The 18637-nt window shown below is 48.2% G+C and overlaps 1 protein-coding gene across 1 annotated transcript; it reads right to left on the reverse strand.

Annotated features, from left to right (window-relative positions):
* Nucleotides 1-5842: 5842 nt before the first annotated feature.
* On the reverse strand, nt 5843-17826 carry MCRIP2 (MAPK regulated corepressor interacting protein 2). The gene is made up of 5 exons (XM_063314855.1): nt 17562-17826; nt 17135-17243; nt 10584-10708; nt 7608-7709; nt 5843-6279 (listed from the first exon to the last, which is right to left on the reverse strand). The coding sequence occupies exons 1-5, from the start codon at nt 17614-17616 to the stop codon at nt 6209-6211; spliced, it is 462 nt and encodes a 153-aa protein (XP_063170925.1). The 5' UTR covers nt 17617-17826; the 3' UTR covers nt 5843-6208.
* Between the last annotated feature and the right edge of the window lie 811 nt (nt 17827-18637).

An 18637-nucleotide genomic window follows, 5' to 3' on the forward strand; every position in this document is an offset into this window, starting at 1 on the left:
AGGGACAAGTCCGTCACCTCTAGGATATCCATCCATCCATCTTGCCCTTGGTCGGCCCCTCTTCCTTTTGCCCTCCACTCTCCCCAGCATCAGCATCTTCTCCAGGGTGTCCTGTCTTCTCATTATGTGGCCAAAGTACTTCAGTTTTGCCTTTAATATTCCCTCAAGTGAGCAGTCTGGCTTTATTTCCTGGAGTATGGACTGGTTTGATCTTCTTGCAGTCCAAGGCACTCTCGGAATTTTCCTCCAGCACCACAGTTCCAAAGCATCGATCTTCCTTCGCTCAGCCTTCCTTATGGTCCAGCCCTCACAGCCATATGTTACTACGGGGAACACCATTGCTTTAACTATGCGGGCCTTTGTTGTCAGTGTGAGGTCTCTGCTTTTGACTATTTTATCGAGATTTGTCATTGCTTTTCTCCCAAGGATTAAGCATCTTCTGATTTCCTGGCTGCAGTCAGCATCTGCAGTAATCTTTGCACCTAGGAATACAAAGTCTTTCACTGCCTCTACGTTTTCTCCCTCTATTTGCCAGTTATCAATCAAGCTGGTTGCCATAATCTTGGTTTTTTTGAGGTTTAGCTGCAAGCCAGCTTTTGCACTTTCTTCTTTCACCTTCATCATAAGGCTCCTCAGTTCCACTTCGCTTTCAGCCGTCAAAGTGGTATTATCTGCATATCTGAGATTGTTAATGTTTCTTCCAGCAATTTTAACTCCAGCCTTGGATTCCTCAAGCCCAACATGTCACATGATGTGTTCTGCGTACAAGTTGAATAGGTAGGGTGAGAGTATACAGCCCTGCCGTACTCCTTTCCCAATCTTTAACCAGTCCGTTGTTCCGTGGTCTGTTCTTACTGTTGCTACTTGGTCGTTATACAGACTCTTCAGGAGGCAGACAAGATGACTTGGTATCCCCATACCGCTAAGAACTTGCCACAATTTGTTATGGTCCACACAGTCAAAGGCTTTAGAATAGTCAAGAAAACAGAAATGTTTTTCTGAAACTCCCTGGCTTTTTCCATTATCCATCGGATATTGGCAATTTGGTCCCTAGTTCCTCTGCCTTTTCTAAACCCAGCTTGTACATCTGGCAATTCTCGCTCCATGAACTGCTGAAGTCTACCTTGCAGGATCTTGAGCATTACCTTACTGGCATGTGAAATGAGTGCCACTGTTCGATAGTTTGAACATTCTTTAGTGTTTCCCTTTTTTGGTATGGGGATATAAGTTGATTTTTTCCAGTCTGATGGCCATTCTTGTGTTTTCCAAATTTGCTGGCATATAGCATGCATTACCTTGACCGCATCATCTCGCAAGATTTTGAACAGTTCAGCTGGGATGCCGTCGTCTCCTGCTGCCTTGTTATTAGCAATGCTTCTTAAGGCCCATTCAACCTCACTCTTCAGGATGTCTGGCTCTGGCTCCCTGACCACACCGTCAAAGCTATCCCCGATATTGTTATCCTTCCTATACAGGTCTTTTGTATATTCTTGCCACCTTTTCTTGATCTCTTCTTCTTCTGTTAGGTCCTTGCCATCTTTGTTTTTGATCATACCCATTTTTGCCTGGAATTTACCTCCGATGTTTCTAATTTTCTGGAAGAGGTCTCTTGTCCTTCCTATTCTATTGTCTTCTTCCACTTCCGCACATTGCTTGTTTAAAAATAATTCCTTATCTCTTCTGGCTAACCTCTGGAATTTTGCATTTAATTGGGCATATCTCCCCCTATCACTGTTGCCTTTTGCTTTCCTTCTTTCCTGGGCTACTTCCAGTTTCTCAGCAGACAGCCATTTTGCCTTCTTGGTTTTCTCTTTCTTTGGGATGTATTTTGTTGCCGCCTCCTGAACAATGTTGCGAACTTCTGTCCAGAGTTCTTCCGGGACCCTATCTACTAAGTCCAGTCCCTTAAATCGATTCTTCACCTCCACTGCATATTCCTTAGGAATATTAGTGAGCTCATATCTAGCTGATCTGTGGGTCTTCCCTAATCTCTTTAGTCTGATCCTAAATTGTGCAAGAAGAAGTTCATGGTCTGAACTACAGTCAGCTCCAGGCCTAGTTTTTACCGACTGTACAGATGTCCGCCACCTTTGGCTGCAAAGGATGTAGTCAATCTGATTTCTGTGTTGTCCATCTGGTGAAGTCCATGTATAAAGCCGTCTCTTAGGTTGCTGGAAGAGAGTGTTTGTTATGCACATTGAGTTGTCTTGGCAAAATTCTATCAGCCTATGTCCTGCTTCGTTTTGTTCTCCCAGGCCATACTTACCTGTAATTCGAGGTGTCATTTGACTGCCCACCTTAGCATTCCAGTCTCCCGTGATGAAAATAACATCTCTTTTAGGCGTGTTGTCCAGTAGGTGCTGCAGATCCTCATAGAACTGCTCTACTTCAGCTTCTTCAGCATCTGTGGTTGGGGCGAATATTTGGATCACTGTGATGTTAGATGGCTTGCCCTGAATTCGAATTGAGATCATTCTATCGTTTTTTGGATTGTATCCAAGCACTGCTTTAGCCACTTTACTATTAATTATGAAGGCTACTCCATTTCTTCTGTGGTCCTCTTGTCCACAGTAGTAGATCTGGTGGTCATTTGGCTGAGGAGGTACCTTGATGTTAATACACCTGCTTAATTGCCCAAACATGTTATTTACTCAAAAAAAGGTAAGAGGTGTCAAGAAAAATCAAATTTCACCATCATGACATTGGGAGATTAGAAATTGAGGCTGTCCAAGTCCTGCTTTTAGGTGGTTGAAGTTTGCATTTTAATAGATTAAAACAGCTAATTCATGGCTCAGCAGTCGGCCAGATTGGACCCTCAACCTAAAACCACAGCAAATTTGTGTCACTGAAAAATCTGTTTGTCACTGAAACATCTGCACACTTTTGAGGCTCACAGTCCAGTTTATCAGTAAGCTATTGACAATATTTTCAATTGAATGGTTGTTTCAAAGTGTTTTTGGTTTATTATCACTTTTTTAAAAAATCATTCCCTGTGTTCCTGTTCTTTTTAAAGAAAAAAACAGGGAAAAGCGGGTTAAAAATGTACAGATAAAGAGGCAGTGGATGAAATGGACCATGATCAGTAAAATGCTTCTGCAGTAGCCCCCCCTCCCCCCGCCAGTTTAAGGCATTACAAGGCTCTTTATATTTTTCCGCAACAGACTAAGATGCTTATCCATGAACTGAGTTTGCACAACGTGCTTCAATCTGGGTACTGAATTATTCCATTTTCTGGGATTGCATGACACCGTTTAGTAAAATAAAGAGGCTTATTAAGTCTCCCTCAAACCCCTAATCAAGGTTAAAAATAACCAAGCTTAGCAGGTGGTGAAAATGCCTCCACAAAACCTTTAACTGACCCAGTTAATGGTGTGTGATTCGAGATGCTTTCTCAGCCTAACTGAACTGGAAGGGAAAATTAGATCCCATTTTAGAAGGTCCTGTATGGGTGTACCCTATTTTTACCAATGAGCCATTGGTGAGCAAATGCAAAGGCTGACAAGATTCTGGAATGAGTAATTGCAGAATGGCAACGTAACAGCACCCTCAACCTTCCTGGCCAAATGCAGACATTTCCCAGGTTGCCATGTGCGCGCTCATGTGTGTGTTGGCAGGGGGCAGAGGATGAGCAGCAAAAAGGACTTGTGTGCCCAATGCCCAGTTCCTGTGCATCAGGAACTGCCAGTTCAGAAGTCCAGCACAATGGAGATGATTGCATAGGGTTTCAGCAAAGACTGTACAGCCAGTTTAGTCCTCACTTAATGACCACAATTGGGACCGGAATTTAGGTCGCTAAGCAATACGGTCCTTAAGCAAATCCAACCTGATTTTACAACCTTTTTTGTGGCAGTCACTAAGTGAATCACATGGTTGTTAAGCAAATCATGTGGTTCACCCATTGATTTTGCTTGCTGGAAGCTGGCTGGGAAGGTAGAAAATGGCGATCACGTGACTGTGGGACGCTGCAATGGTCATTAAAGCTAACTGGTTGCCAAGCATCCAAATCGCAATCATGTGACTGTGGGGACACTGCAATGGTAGTAAATGTAAGGACCAGTCATAAGTCGGGTTTTAGCACCATTTTAAGTCCAAACCATTGCTGAACAAATGGTTGTTAAGGGAAAACTACCTGAATAGTTAGGTAGTTCCAGCCAGTAGCAGTCGGCCAAGGCCATCTAGGGTGCACGCCGAGGGCTTGTTGTCGAACAGCTTAAAGCATGAGAAATCTTGCACTCAAAGCGCTTGCCCGTTTGGAAAAAGCTCCCTGACCAAGATGAGATGTCAAGGTCATTTGTCTCCTTGCCCTGCTGAGTCCCCCCCCACTTTCCCCCAGCCCTAAAGCTGGGCTCACATCACATTCTAAGCTTGTTTGTGGCTGGTGTTATGGGACACACAACCAATATTCTGACTTGTAAACTACGATCAACAGTTTTTCATGGGTGACTTTGGCACTCATGGAACCATGGTTAAATAAACCTTCACTTACCACCATGTGCAAAGCCAGCCAACCACAAAAAAGACATCTATTGACAAACTGGAAGCTAAACCCAGCTTCATGAGCAAAACTTACACAGGGCAGTTAAAACGTGTGGGGGGAACTTGCTTGCTTTACGGCGGGAGGGCAAAACAGCTCTCTGCTTCAGAGTTCCGCAGATTTGATGCAGCATCTTTCAGAAACACATGTCCAAGAAGGAAGGAAAGCCCAGTGCCCCAATTTGCTGAAGGCACGCTTGCCCCTTAGGACTTGGACTTCAAAAGGCTTGCTGGGCTACCTTGTCCTAAGAAGGCCTGCAGCCAGCAAGCCCCAGATGCCTATTTGTCGTTTAAATTTTTGACAGCTCGGGGGTTGAACACACACCCACACCTTTGCACTGCAAGAGTGTGAATCCAGCCCCCCACTGGAAACGGGGTGTTTAATTTGGCATATCGGTTTTGCAAGCCAACTTACAAAATTCTTCCCAACTGTTGTGGCTCGGCCCACCCTGCTCTGTATTGCAAATGCCAGCCAAGCAGGAAACTTGCCTGCTGTTTTCCAGGAAGAACAAATAACTCTACGTTTTTGCATGCAAGAGCTGGTTTAGTTGCTAAGAGCTTGATCATTGAAGGACTGGAGAAAAAGACAGCGGCTGTGTTCACCCAGCACCCAAACTCACAAATCCTGCTTTTGGGATAACCCAAAGCTAAACCCAGAGAGCCAGTTTGGTGTCATGGTTAAGGCACCAGGCTAGAAACTGGGAGACCGGGAGTTCTAGTCCCGCCTTGAGCACAAAGCCGCTGGGTGGCCTTGGGCCAGTCCCCCTTTCTCAGCTCTAGGAAGGAGGCAATGGCAAACCGCTTCTGAAAACCCTTGCCAAGAAAACTGCAGGGACTTGTCCAGGCAGTCTCTGAGAATTGGACACAATTGAATGTGAGTGTCTGTGTGTGTGTGTGTGTGTAAAAAAGCTAGACCCAGTAATGTCTTAGTGTGTTGTATCAACCAGGATGTTACATTAAGCCACAATACGGTTTGCAAACCCCATGGCTTTTTCACCCAGATTTAGGGGCTCCTGTGCTGTGCAAGGCGAGGCAGAAGAAGGGGACCAAACTCAGCTTTCTCCTGTTGCAACTGGGATTCAGAGCATCGGAGGGAAGCCTCTGTGGCTGTGTGCCTTCCCGAGCCTACATCCACCTAAACGTTGACAAGGCTGTGCCTTTCGACGTTCGCCGGGTGCCTGATCCTGGGCAACTCTGAGAAACTGCAGCTGGAGTCCCTCACTGGCTCTCCTTGGCATTTCACTTCCTTTTTCGGGAGGGGCATCCTTGGGGAGGCCACTCCCCCCCCAAGAACTCCTTTCAGGCGGGATGGATTGTTCCACTGGCAGGATCAGTGTGTTTATTGTGAACACAGTCTAGGCTATGGGGCCAAAACTGACCCAGTGTTGGGTGCCAGGCCAAGGGGGGAGGAGAATGCCCCCTTCATTCCCCCTCCCTTGCCGCCGTGGCGCCTCCACAACAACATATGGTCTGCAGGCATCTTCTGGGCAGCGGGGAATCTCAGCATTTCAAAGCCAGCTGAGCAGTCAAAATCTCTCCCCTTCTGCCCCCTCCCCCCAACCGGGCACCGCCGCGCCCCCTTTATTCGTTCTGTTCTCTCTGCACTCGGATGCGTGGGCATTTTCTTAGAGTGAAATTTAAATCTTCTCTTGTAAAGCTGCCACTCCCCGCTTCATTAAGAACCATTCTTGATTTTGGCCAGGAACTGTTGGGCCCACCAGTCTTCAAGGTCGATGGGAACAAAATCTGAAAAAGGGGAAAGAAGGGGAAAAAGAACATTACAACCTACAAGGCCACCCCAAAAATCTGTTTGAGTGTATCTTTTTTCCTACCCAACCTTCAGAGGGTGATGAACTATAACCCCCATCATCCGTCCCTATTGATTATGCTGTCTGGGGCGGTTGGATGTTGGAAAAGCACAATTATCCATTGCTGAACTAGAGAGAGAGAAGCTGCAGTTTTATTTCTCCTCTATTGTAGAGCAGTGTATCTCAACCTGAGCAACTTTAAGATGGCTGGACTTCAACTCCCAGAATTCCCCAGCCAGCCATGATGGCTAGGGGATTCTGGGAGTTGAAGTCCACCCATCTTAAAGTTGCTCAGGTTGAGAAGCACTGCTGTAGAGTGACTTTGCCACCAAGATTAAATAACTGCTTGCTTGCTTGCTTTCCCTCCCTCTCTCTTCAATTTAGCAGAGCTTTCGATGACAACATTGTCAAGTGCAGTTTAAGAACATTAAGGACGGTTGCGAAACATCACAGCAACTAACAATAATCTGATGTTGCAGGATCCCGATGCTCTGGGCTTCTGGATGTGTTGGACTGCAACTCCCAGCATTCCATGTTGCTGCCTTGGCTGGCTGAGAATTCTGGGCACTGAAGTTCAACATATCCAGAGCATTCCAGGGAGGGAGAAATGGCTATATTTTAATGGAGAAGTTGCTCTTGGAGAAAGAGAGATTCTTGAACAGTTAAAAGAGGGTCTATCCATGCAAAGAGCCAGTTTGGGGTAGTGGTTAAGGCACCAGGCTAGAAACTGGGAGGCCATGAGTTCTGCCTTAGGCACAAAGCCAGCTGGGGGACCTTGGGCCAGTCCCCCTCTCTCAGCCCTAGGAAGGAGGCAATGGCAAACCACTTCTGAAAAACCTTGCCAAGAAAACTGCAGGGACTTGTCCAGGCAGTCTCTGAGAATCGGACACAGTTGAACAGATTAAAAGGAAAAAAATCCATGCATAAGCAGAAAGCATCAGCCAAGCTTTTGAAAGTCCTGCACAAATACAAACACTTACGGGGGAAAAAAAGAGAAAGCACCCTACCCATTCCATTGACCCCAAGCTTGCTTTGACATGGTGATTGGGGAGGGGATGGGTCAAAAAAGTCAACATGGCAACCACAACTATGCAATCAAAAGTCTGCTCCTTTTTGACGTGCACCACATGGTGGCCACCATCCTGACTTTTCTGATCTCCCCACGAACATGCCTGCTGCTTTCGTGTCATCCTTTATTTATTTGGTTTTTTCTTGGACACTGGATTTGGGGATAAGCGACGGGAGGGATGTCATTTGCCTGCCCACCTTTCAATTCAGGACTGGGGTTTTTCTCTGTGTATTGCACTGGGCCAGATCCGCCTTCTCCTTGCTCTCGACTGTCCAGCTGCTGTTCCACTTGTTGCCAGGCTGGAGGTAGGAAGAAGGTAAGGTAAGGTTGAAAAGGTCCCCAAGAGGTGGAAAGAAGAGACCGTTCCTACTATGGAAGAACAGACGGTGAAGTTGATGGAGTTAGCAGAGTTGGCAAAATGGACAGTTTTGATTAGGGAAAAAACATACAGGTAGTCCTCACTTAACACCCCCAACTGGGAGCGGAATTTTGGTTGCTAAGCAATGGGTCATTAAGTGAATCCAACCCGATTAAGCAAATTGCCACGGGCTTATAACTGCCATGGTTGTTAAACGAATCATGAAGTTCTCCATTGACTTTGCTTGCCAGAAGTTTGCCGGGAAGGTGGAAAATGACAATCATGTGACCACAGGATGCTGCAACGGTCATAAGTGTGATGACCAGTCATAAGTAGGTCTCTTCAGCACGGTTGTAGGTCCAAACCATCACTAAACAAATGGTTGTTAAGCAAGGACTACGTGTAGTAAAATTTTATTGCTACCTGGAAGCCTCTTCTGGACTTATTGCATGAAACGGAAAAAAATGAAACTGTGATGCTTGGATTTGACGATTAGATAAACAACCGACAGTAGAAATAATATTTGGTAAATTTAGCATAAGAGCTTGATGTAAATGTATATGTATATCTGTAACAAAGAAGGTTGGGAGTCAATTCGTTTTCTTATGTTTCTGGCTTTTTTTTCCTTCTTGCATCTCTGATGCTTTCACTTTACTTTGTTCTATTTACTTTAATCTTTGTTTTTACATTTGTATTTTAAAAATTTTAATAAAGTTTGAAGAAAGAAAAGGAAGGGAAGGGAAGGGAGATCCCCAAGCTGGTGGGTGGCCTCCATAAAAGCACTGCAAACTGGTGACCCGGTAAGGATAGCGTCCCTGAATTCAACCATGTATGGGAAGAAAAATACAGATGAAATTTTGCCTGGATTTGCACATTATGTTTAACCACATGGGTGAAAAGACCTAACAGCTGTGTTCCCACCATATCCCGAGTTTGGTTAGTTTTAGCAGTGTGCCCAACAGCAAAGGATTCTGGGAGTTGTAGTTTGGCAGCACCTGGACAGCGACGCCCTCTGCAGCCATGAAACAGCGCCACCAAAGGGCCAACAGAACTGGCCATCTGAATTTTCCTCCCAACCCTGGGCATAGGATTGAAACAATTCATTTATCTGACATATGTACCACCCTGCAACATGGCAGCACCTCGCCAACCTTCAACCTTGGCTGATCCAAAAAAAAAAAAAATACCCAGAAGGTTGGAACAAGTTATACAGTATGTAGATAGGTCACCACCAGGAAAGCCCACTTGAAGGTGACGTTAACGTGTATATCTAAACTGCAAAATGATGTCACAGGACTTACAGATTCCAGTCAGATTGCCCATCACCCAGGATTTTGTGCCTTTGAGGGCAAGAAAGCCGTTCCCTGCAAGAATTAGCTGTAAGCGTGTCAAATGTTTGCTTCTGGCAATGGAAGATAGGGAGAAACCCGGTCAATCTTCCTTGCCCTGCAGCTCAGTGACAGCCTGTCCCAAACTGAATTCTGCTAGGCAGGTTAGGCTCCAATTCCCATTACCTAGGTGGCAGGGGAGAATGGAAGCTGAAGCCCCGCCCAGCTGAAGTTGCAGAAAACAGCATTTTGCATTTCTACCTATCTCCAGACAAATCTAAAAGGCACAACATTTTTTGGTTTTATGCGTGCTGAAAAGGGCTTCTGTGCCTCTCCTTTTGGCTTCTGGGACACCCCACCTCCACCCCCAACGCCCTTGAAGCAGGGTTTTATTCTGCTTATTTTGAACAGCAGCCCGGGGGTCAAATTCCAAAAAGTGGGTTGGGTTAGGTCTGAAAAACCGCCAGGGCAGAAACGAAACCTGATTGTCAGTTCCTTCCAGCTTAATCCAAGTTACCTTAAAAGCAGTTAAGAGGGTTACTCTGGATGTGTTAATTCATGCTTCCCTTCTGCCACGTTAAGGACAATGTGGGAGGGAGCCCCGGGGCGGGGAGAGGCTATATACAGATTTTAGATGCTGTGTTTGTCTACGGTAGCAAAAGATCAGGAGTCTGGTAGCACCTTTTCTGACTTACAAAAGCTGATGCCTTTTATAAAGTTGGTTAGTCGGAAGAAGTGCTATGGAGCTCTTTCTGACTTTCCTATTTTGAAAGGCGGTACCTTTTCCAACTTACCAATTTTATTAAAACGTAGAAGCTTTAGTAAGCTGCATTCCGCTGTTTAATAAAAGGGACAGTGCTTTGGAATGCCCTCCCTAGAGATGCTTGACTGGTGCCCACCTTAGCATTGTTTCAGCACCTGGTGAAGGCCTGTCTATCTTCCCAGGCTTTTTAATTGCCTTTGAATCCATTGTTTCAGGCTTTGAATGACTGCCCTGCTGCAGCTTTGTTTCTATCAGTGTTTTTCAACCCTGGCCACTTTAAGATGAGTGGACGTCAATTCCCAGACATCAATTCATCTTAAAGTGGCCAAGGTTGAAAAACACTGGTTTATACGACGTTTTCATTTTGCATTTGATTTGATTATATATATTGGGCAGCTATCAATAAACCAAAGAATTTTGATAATCAGAAAAAGGTGCTTCCTCCTGATTTTTTGCCCCGCAGCTCTCTAGTTTCAGTTGGTGCCCTTGACCAAAATGATGCAACAGCAAACAAGGCATGAAATGTACTTTGGGCTCCATCAGTCTTTTGACGTCATCCTAGAGCAGTGTTTCTCAATCTTGGCCACTTTAAGATGGGTGGATGTCAACTCCCAGAATTCCCCAGCCAGTGTGCTGGCTGGGGAATTCTGGGAGTTGACATCCACCCATCTTTAAGTGGCTGTTTGAAACACATCATCTTAGAGTCAGCCAGGAGCTAGCTTACCTTCGTACACAAACCGGACATTTTCTTCGTGAGCTACAGTATAGTTTTCCTCTGTGGTGGTGGGGGGTGAGATCAGCGGGGGTCTCTTTCCATTTACCCTGTTGAACACCAGTTTGGGAAGGGGGCTGCGAAGAGGACAGAGAGCAGAGAAGACAATAGGATTTTATTTGTGCTGTGTTAGGATTTGTGCTGTGTTAGGATTATTCATACCGCCCGTGCCTGTAAAAGCTTGCCAAGAAAACTGAATAGGAATCTTTTGCTCCAGGAGTGTAAAGTTTGGAGAAGAAAACAAATAAGCATTTTGAAACACCCCCACCCTCATGCAAGGTGAGATAAAGGAAAGCAGTGACCCTGGGGAATTCTGGGAGTTGAAGTCCACCTGTCTTAAAGTGGCCAAGGTTGAGAAACACTGCTCCAGACATTGCAAACTGCAACTCCCAGCATCCCATACTGTGGCCTGCACTGACAAGGACTTTTGGGAGTTGTAGTTCAGCAACACTGAAAGGGCCACGTGCTTCTTACTCATCCTGGGCCAAGGTTGGCCCGAATCAAGAGGGTCTCTCTCCAACATTTTGAAGCCCTCACATCTTTTCAATAATGGTTGACAGTCCAAAATTTAATGTGCACATGGTTGGCGCCTAAACGGAAGAAAATCGGTATGCTAAGATGCAGATGTTTGCATGCCTGCTGTGGGAATGGCTTACCTGATTCATTCCAACTTTTGAGTGGGTCCTTTTGGAACAACTTGGCTGGGTAAGGTGGGATTTATAATTTAATGCATCTGGAGGACACCAAGATGGGGAATACCAGTTTCCTGGGTCTTTTTCCAGCAGATGCATCGAACGCCTGTCAGTCCTGATACACATGCAACTGGTAGTAATTATATGAACTTATCCATGATCTTGCCAGCAATACAGAAGGCATTTGCTACTGCCTACAAAAGTAATATAGGTAGTCCTCGTTAGCAACCACAATTGGGATCGGCAACTCAATTGTTAAGCATAGCAGTCATTAAGTGAACCGCAACTGTGCTTACAATCTTCCTTCAGCTTTCCTTTGCTTTACAGACCTGCAAAGGTCATAAATGCAAGGATTGGTCGTAAAGTTATTTTTTCATCACCGTTGTAACTCTGAATGGTCACTAAACAAGGCAGTTGCTAAACAAGGACTACCGTATTCCCCAGTGATCTCTCATCCTAACAGCGCTTTTTGAGCTTTCGCTGAAATCCACCTAAGCTAGTCAGGTCATACCACCTCCAGGCACAACACAACAAAAATTGTAGCACCTATCCTACAACAGACTTAACCAGGTTAAATGTGAAGGAGCAGAAGGGAAAGGGGAAGATCCTGTTCTACCTATCTGCCTACACATTTGACGTAACCTTTCCCATTTTGCTCAACCACTCTGTCCAAGCAAAGCGAATGGTGGAGAAACAGAGACAAAGGAAGATGCCATGACCATCCATCATCCAAGCTAATTACTGCACTTGCTGGCCCCAGGGACTTAGCAGTAAATTTTTAATCATCCCTAACCCTGAGACAGATTAGCAAAAGAACTGCAATCTCTGGCACAGGACTGCTAGAAGATTGCGTCAGCCTTCAGAGGAGACAGGCTGGAGAGCTGAGCCCTAATAAAACAAGTCACTGTGTTTGAAATCAAAAGAGTCACACCACCTCGGTTGATCTTCTTCTGCTATTTGCTACTCCAGCAGTTCTTTCTGTTTTTGCAGACCCAACTCGAATTTGAGTCCCTAGCAAGATTCTGGGAGAGTCCAGATTCAAAGGGCCTGCAAGAATTCTCGCTTCGCTTTGGGCATCTGCCGAACCTGTTCAAATCTGACGGCTCAAGTTTGCAGCTCAGGCAAATCCAATATGCATCTTCTATTCCCAATATTGGTGCAAATGAGAACTTTAATTAGCAGGCACTGGACTTCAGTCTAGATTGGCATTTTTCAAACTTGGCCATTTTAAGAGGTGTGGACTTCAACTCCCAGAATTCCCTTGCCATCTGGCCGGGGAATGGCTAGGGAATTCTGGGAGCTGAAGTCCACACCTCTTAAAGTTGCCAAGGTTGAGAAACCCTGACGTAGGATGTAATTTTGGATCTTCTCCCAGTTTCTTAACTCTCTGGGGCAAGAGCCCAACAGCAGGTGACTCTCCCACCTGACTGCACTTCTACTTCATCAGCCAAGTCACATGTTGTTTGTCTCTCTTCCCAACGCTGCCCCCACTCCGGATGGGAATCCAGGCTGTCTCCCAAATTCTAGCTGCAACTGGATACACATTTTTCCAAGGTCAGTAGAGCAAACAGTCATCGTAAAACTTGCCAACACCAAGGCTGAGAGAGAGACAACAGTGGGAAAGGTGGCAGCACAAGGTCTGATCAAAGGGGATTGTGTGTGTCAGGCCTCACTCTGGTGCCTTCCTGTCCAAATTACATATTTTATTAAGGACACTTTAAAAAAAAAATTCTTAGAAGTCTTTCTTTAGGGGGAAAAAAGCTTCAGAGAATGATTTGCACTGTTTTCTGTCCCTTTTCCATGCCTAAAATAGCAAGGTCCAGATGTCTTTTTTTTCCCTCCATTCCATGAGGTCTAGAATCTTGTGCAAAAATAAAGAGAAGAAACTTGGAGGTTTTGTGCAGGCTACCACATGAATATGAACTACGTATGGTACAATGGCACTGTAGACTTAATATTGTATTAAGCCGTGTTCCTTGAACACAGCATACTTGCAGAGTTCACACAAAGCACTAAGCCATACAGGTAATTCTCACTTAATGACCACAATTGCACCCAGAATTTCAATTGCTAAGCGAAGTGGTCATTAAGCGAATCTGATCTGATTTTATGACCTTTTTTGTGGTGGTGGTGGTGAAGCGAATCACCATGGGTGTTAAGTGAACCATGTGGTTGTTAAGTGAATCACACAATTTCCCCTTGATTTTGCTTGCCGGAAGGTAGGAAGGCAGAAATTGGTGATCACATGACCACGAGATGCTATGATGGTCATAAATGTGAACTGGTTGCCAAGCACCCAAATTGTGATCATGTGACTGTGGGGACGCTGCAACGGTCCTAAGTGTGAGGACTGGTCATAAGTCGTTTGTTCCAGCACCATCATAAGACTGAACCATCACTAAATCAGTGGTTGTTAAGTGAGGTCTACCTCTACTGTGGTTTAAAGACCAACAGTGGCTGGGCTTATATGGCAAAAATTAGGCAATCACATTTTAGTCTTATTGGGCAAGCTCAGCCCACAGGGTTTATATATGGTCCAGCATATTCTTACTAAGCCAGGCACCTGGAGCCAAACAGTCAAGCCCATCATTCAAATGCAACCAAAGACTGAATTTATATATTGTACTAAACCATAAAGTGCTATTTATGGCAAAGTGCAATTTCTCTCTAGCTTTTGCATCTAATTCAGGCTTTCAAATTATCGCTGGTTGAGGATCTTGGTTTGAGTGTCCTGATGGTTACTCAATGCTTCAGTGAACTCTTCCGAGGCAGAAAATGGGTTAATTTTGTTATGGCATTGAAGATCTCTTGTGCAAACCCTGCCATTAAGTAAAGAGAGGTCTCTGAAACAGTTTCTGGACTCTTGCTACATCAGTAAATACCCAGAACAATAAATTATACAGACCAAAAGGAGGGTATCTTTGTCAATGGGAGTTGAACATTTCCAAACAGGTGGATACCTCCTCAGCTTTTTCACTGCCTTGCAGAAGTCTTATATCTTGGCAAAGCTGGTCACAGCCATCAACAAACAACACGTTTAATTTTCAGCAGTTTGGTTCTTGTGATATCCTGACCCCTAAGGATCCAGATATCTCCTTTGCTCTCAGTTAACACTGTGTTTCTCGACCTCAGCAGCTTTAAGATGTGTGGACTTCAACTCCCAGAATTCCCCAGCCAGCTCAGTTAAAAGCAAGCTTAATTGATTTCCAAGAGGTCTTACACTGAAGGAAGCCTGCTTGCCAATTGCAAAAGACCAGCATGAGAAGTTGAAAGCAGTGCATACAGGTGGTTGCATCCTATTATATTTCATTTGCGTGCAGCCTCCACAGTTAATACGGATTTTATAAATGTATCAGATAAAACAGCAGAGCCATGGAAGCTGTCCATATCACTCTCACCACATCTGTCCTGCTGCACTCTAGATCCAAAGATGTATTCCTGAAAGAGGGAACATTCAATGCCCAAATATCTAGATGAAAATTGCTCACCCATGACGCAGAATGGAATAATTCTTCAAACCTGTGAAGGCGGATCAAGACATTGTGCTAAACCATGCTCTGCTAAGCTTGCACTAAGCCATAAACTATAGCTGCCATACCACAATGGCGGGGTTTGCAGTATGCAATCTGCCAGAAACCAAACAAACCATGATTGGATTTCAAACAATATGTGACTGAAAGCAGTAACTTTGCTTTGTAGCCCAAATGCTTTTCTAAAGGCTGGGGAATATTGTCTGCTCTTTCACAGCCTTTGGAGGTATGGAGAAAGGATTATAACCACGTATTATATTGTAATTGTATAATCAAAAATGAAGAGTGATGCTCTTGTGTAATGGAAGGGGGGTGTCAGGTGAGCTAGAGGGCAGATCCATTTCTTGCTACAAACAAGCCTTCCTGTCCCTGTGAGATCCTTTCAGCAACAAGATACTCTAAACCCTGATTTTGATCTGTTCAATGGGCCAGTCCAATGGCTGGCTTCACACAATACTCTATAATTTATCCCAAATTAAACAAAGCACAACTGTTGTGTTCATTTCACAGACAATGCCCAAATAAATAAACCACTATTATGGCTTGGCAATGACCTACTTCAGGGGTTTTCTAATTTTTTCAGGCTGCAGAACCTGTTTAAAAAACAAGCCAATTTCCCAGATTAAGAGGCCAAGCTCGTAAGGATACAAAATGGACTATGTTTGAATGAAGGTTTTTTTTCACCCTTCGTCCTTCAGAGCCCTACAGTTCCACTGAACACAGTATCCAGATCTCTGTCCTGCTTAACACAACGGGCTGAATAATAAAGGTTGCATTCCCACTATAGGCTGAATTATAAACCATCCAACTCCAGTTTAGCCCAGCCTAGTGCATTGTGTTTCCAGACAGGAAAAATGAAGCCCCAAAAGACGGTTGCGTGTTTGGACAAAAGCATTCTGCAGAAGTACAGTTACCAGCCTTCCAACTAACACCAGTGTTTTTCAACTCTGGCAACTTTAAGATGTGTGGACTTCAACTTCCAGAATTCCCCAGCCAGCGTGCTCCATGCCAGCATGTGAAAGGTGGAAGGTCCCCTGTGCAAGCACCGAGTCATGTCTGACCCTCTGGGGGGACGCCGCTTTTCGCAACGTCTTCTTGGCAGACTGTAGAGCGGGGTGGTTTGCCATGGCCTTCCCCAGTTTTCACCTTCCCCAGCAAGCTGGGTGCTCATTTTACCGACCTCAGAAGGGTGGAAGGCTGAGTCGACCTGAGCCAGCCACCCGAGAATCCAGCTTCCGCTGGGATCGAACTCAGGTCGTGGGGAGAGTTTCGGTTGAAGTCCACCCCAGTTGAAGTCCACCCATCTTAAAGTTGGCCCAGGTTGAGAAACATTGCATTTACAAGCATCCCGGAGGCATTTGCTGGATTACCAGGAAAGTACAACTCAGGATACGGAGCAATCTCGGGCTGACCCGAAGGGCGACTTCTCAGATTTCCCACGCACGGACAGCAATCAGGGCTGCTCGCCACTGATAGCCCCAACGTGAGAACACCCGTTCTTTCTCCAGCTCGGAGGGTTTACAAGCAAAGCGCCCGCCAGAGCCGGCCGCGCGAGCAAAGGGTTAGGGTGCCCGAAAGGGCGCAGAAGAGCCCCGCGCCGTCGCTTCTCCCCCACCCGAGGGAGGCGAGTATTCAACAGGGATCGCACGCCTCCTCCGCCGCACCCCGCGCGGGCGGCTCCCACGTGCAAGGGCCCCGCGGCGTTCTCTTTCTAGGGCAAAGGCAAGCCCGGGGGTCCCCGCCTCCCTCCCTCCCTCCCTCCTCGTGACGTTATTTGACGTCACCTCCCTGCTCCCCCCCCCCCCGCAGAAGGAGATTCCCCTCCCTCCGGCGCGCACGTGCGGCGGGGCGCCTCCTCCGCGGGGCTGTCCTCGCGGCCACGTGGCTCCGCGGGGGCGAGAGCGGCTGCCCGGCGGGGGTGGGGGGCGTGCACCCCGCTGCCTCTCCCCACCCCCGGCCTCGCCTCCCTCCCCCGCCCCTTGGGAGCCATGTGGCCACAAGGACGGCGGGCAGCCTTCCGACAAGGTCACCTCCACTTCCCTTCCGGGGGCGCCCGCCAGCCTGTCGGCGAGAGCCCCCGCCCGGGCGCGCCTGGCGGTCCAGAGGCGCCCCCCTGCTCGCCCGATCGGCCCCGCCCGGAGCCGGCAGGACCGCGCGCGGCGGAGCGAGCCCCGGGCGAGCGGCGCGCAAGGTCACCGGCGCCGGGGACGTCCTCTCGCCGCCGCCGCCGCCGCTTCCCTTCGCTGGCCCGGCCGAGCCCGGGACCGGCCCCGCGTCTCACCTTGCGGGAGGCCACGAGCTGAGCTCCTGCTGCTGCTGCTGCTGCTGCTGCTGCTGCCGCCGGCGGCATTTCAGGTCGGCCAGTTTGCTCTCCACCTGCTGCGTGGGACCTGCGTGGCGAGGGAGACACGAGCCGTGGCCGGGCCTGCTCGGGCGAGTGGCAGCGCTGCGGGCCCGCGGAACGGCCCGACACTTGGCAGCCCGGCCGGAGGGGACGGGACCGCCTGCGACGACGGGCGCCTTTTGCGGAGGGCAACGGAGAAGAAGCCGGGCGCAGCGCTCCAAGGCTCGCCCGGCGCGGACGGCTCCCCATCCCGGGCGTGCTGGCTGGGGAGGATGGGCACTGCCACCCCGCGCCGCCGGGGTGCGGGAGGGCGAGGGGGGACGGGGGAGCGAGAGCCACGCCGCCCGCGATCCACGCGCCCTACCTGTCCTCCTCTGCGTGGCCAGCTTGCTCGGCCCCTTGGTGATGGTGTACATCATCGGCGTCCCCCGGCGCAGGCGGCGGGACGTCCGACGCGCGCACTCGAGCCTCCCGATCCTACCCGAGGGGATCCACTCCGCCGCTGGGCATTTCCCGGGAGCCGGGTTCGAAAGAGTCTCCTCCCGCCGGGGAGGGCGCCCCGCCCCTCGGCCAGAGTCCCCGGGCGCTTGCAGGACGCGGCCGCCCCCGGCGACGGCGACAGTCCTTCCCCGCCCGCCTCGGAGGGAACTTTCCGGCGCGGGCGGCTGACCGCGGCGCGAATCCCTTTAACGCGGCCGAGCGGAGGGCCAGCCGGCCAGGCCTGCCTTCAACACGCCCCCCCTCCTCCGGGTGCGCTTTAAAGGCGCCGCGTGCTTTGGCCGAGGCTCCGGCAGTTGCGCAAGGGGTGCGGGGGCAGAGTCGGAGCGCGGTGGCTCGGCTTGGCGGATCCTCGATCGGCCGGCCCTGGTTCCCACGACCTTCCCGCGCGTGCCGAGAACTCGGGGCTTCGCTGAGCCTCAGCAATCGCGAGATAAGAGGGGCCGGTACCGCGCCCGCCGTACGGCCCCTTGGGAACGTCTGTATTGCTAGTTCCCGTCGTGTCACCTTGCAACGAGAAAGGTTGCCGTTGGTCTGGGTTCGGTTGGGAGAGAGGGCAGCTCTCTGCTTGCAGGGATCTCTCCTGCTCCCTCTCCTTCCCCGCGCCCCGTCTGTTAATATAAGGATGGGATTCAAAATTGCACCCTCCTTGTATATACCAGCACTCAGGTGCTAACTCATCCCCGCTTCGTTTGGGTTACCAAATGTGGACCAGACAGGAAACGCGACCAGATGAGCTGATTCTCCTTTACTGTAAAGCTGCATTGACAGAATCTTGCAAGTCTCAAAGTAAAATTCTCTCACCATCTCCTTTACAGCCCAAGAAACTAGCGAGGCTCCCTCCTGAGTTTCTTTCTCTGTCCCTTATGCAGCTGAGGGCTATGCCCTCTCTTATCCGACTGTTCCCTAGGCAGTCTCTTCACTGGGTCTCCTGAGATCTTT

Source organism: Candoia aspera, chromosome 14, assembly GCF_035149785.1.
Source record: "Candoia aspera isolate rCanAsp1 chromosome 14, rCanAsp1.hap2, whole genome shotgun sequence".
NCBI classification, from domain to species: domain Eukaryota; kingdom Metazoa; phylum Chordata; class Lepidosauria; order Squamata; family Boidae; genus Candoia; species Candoia aspera.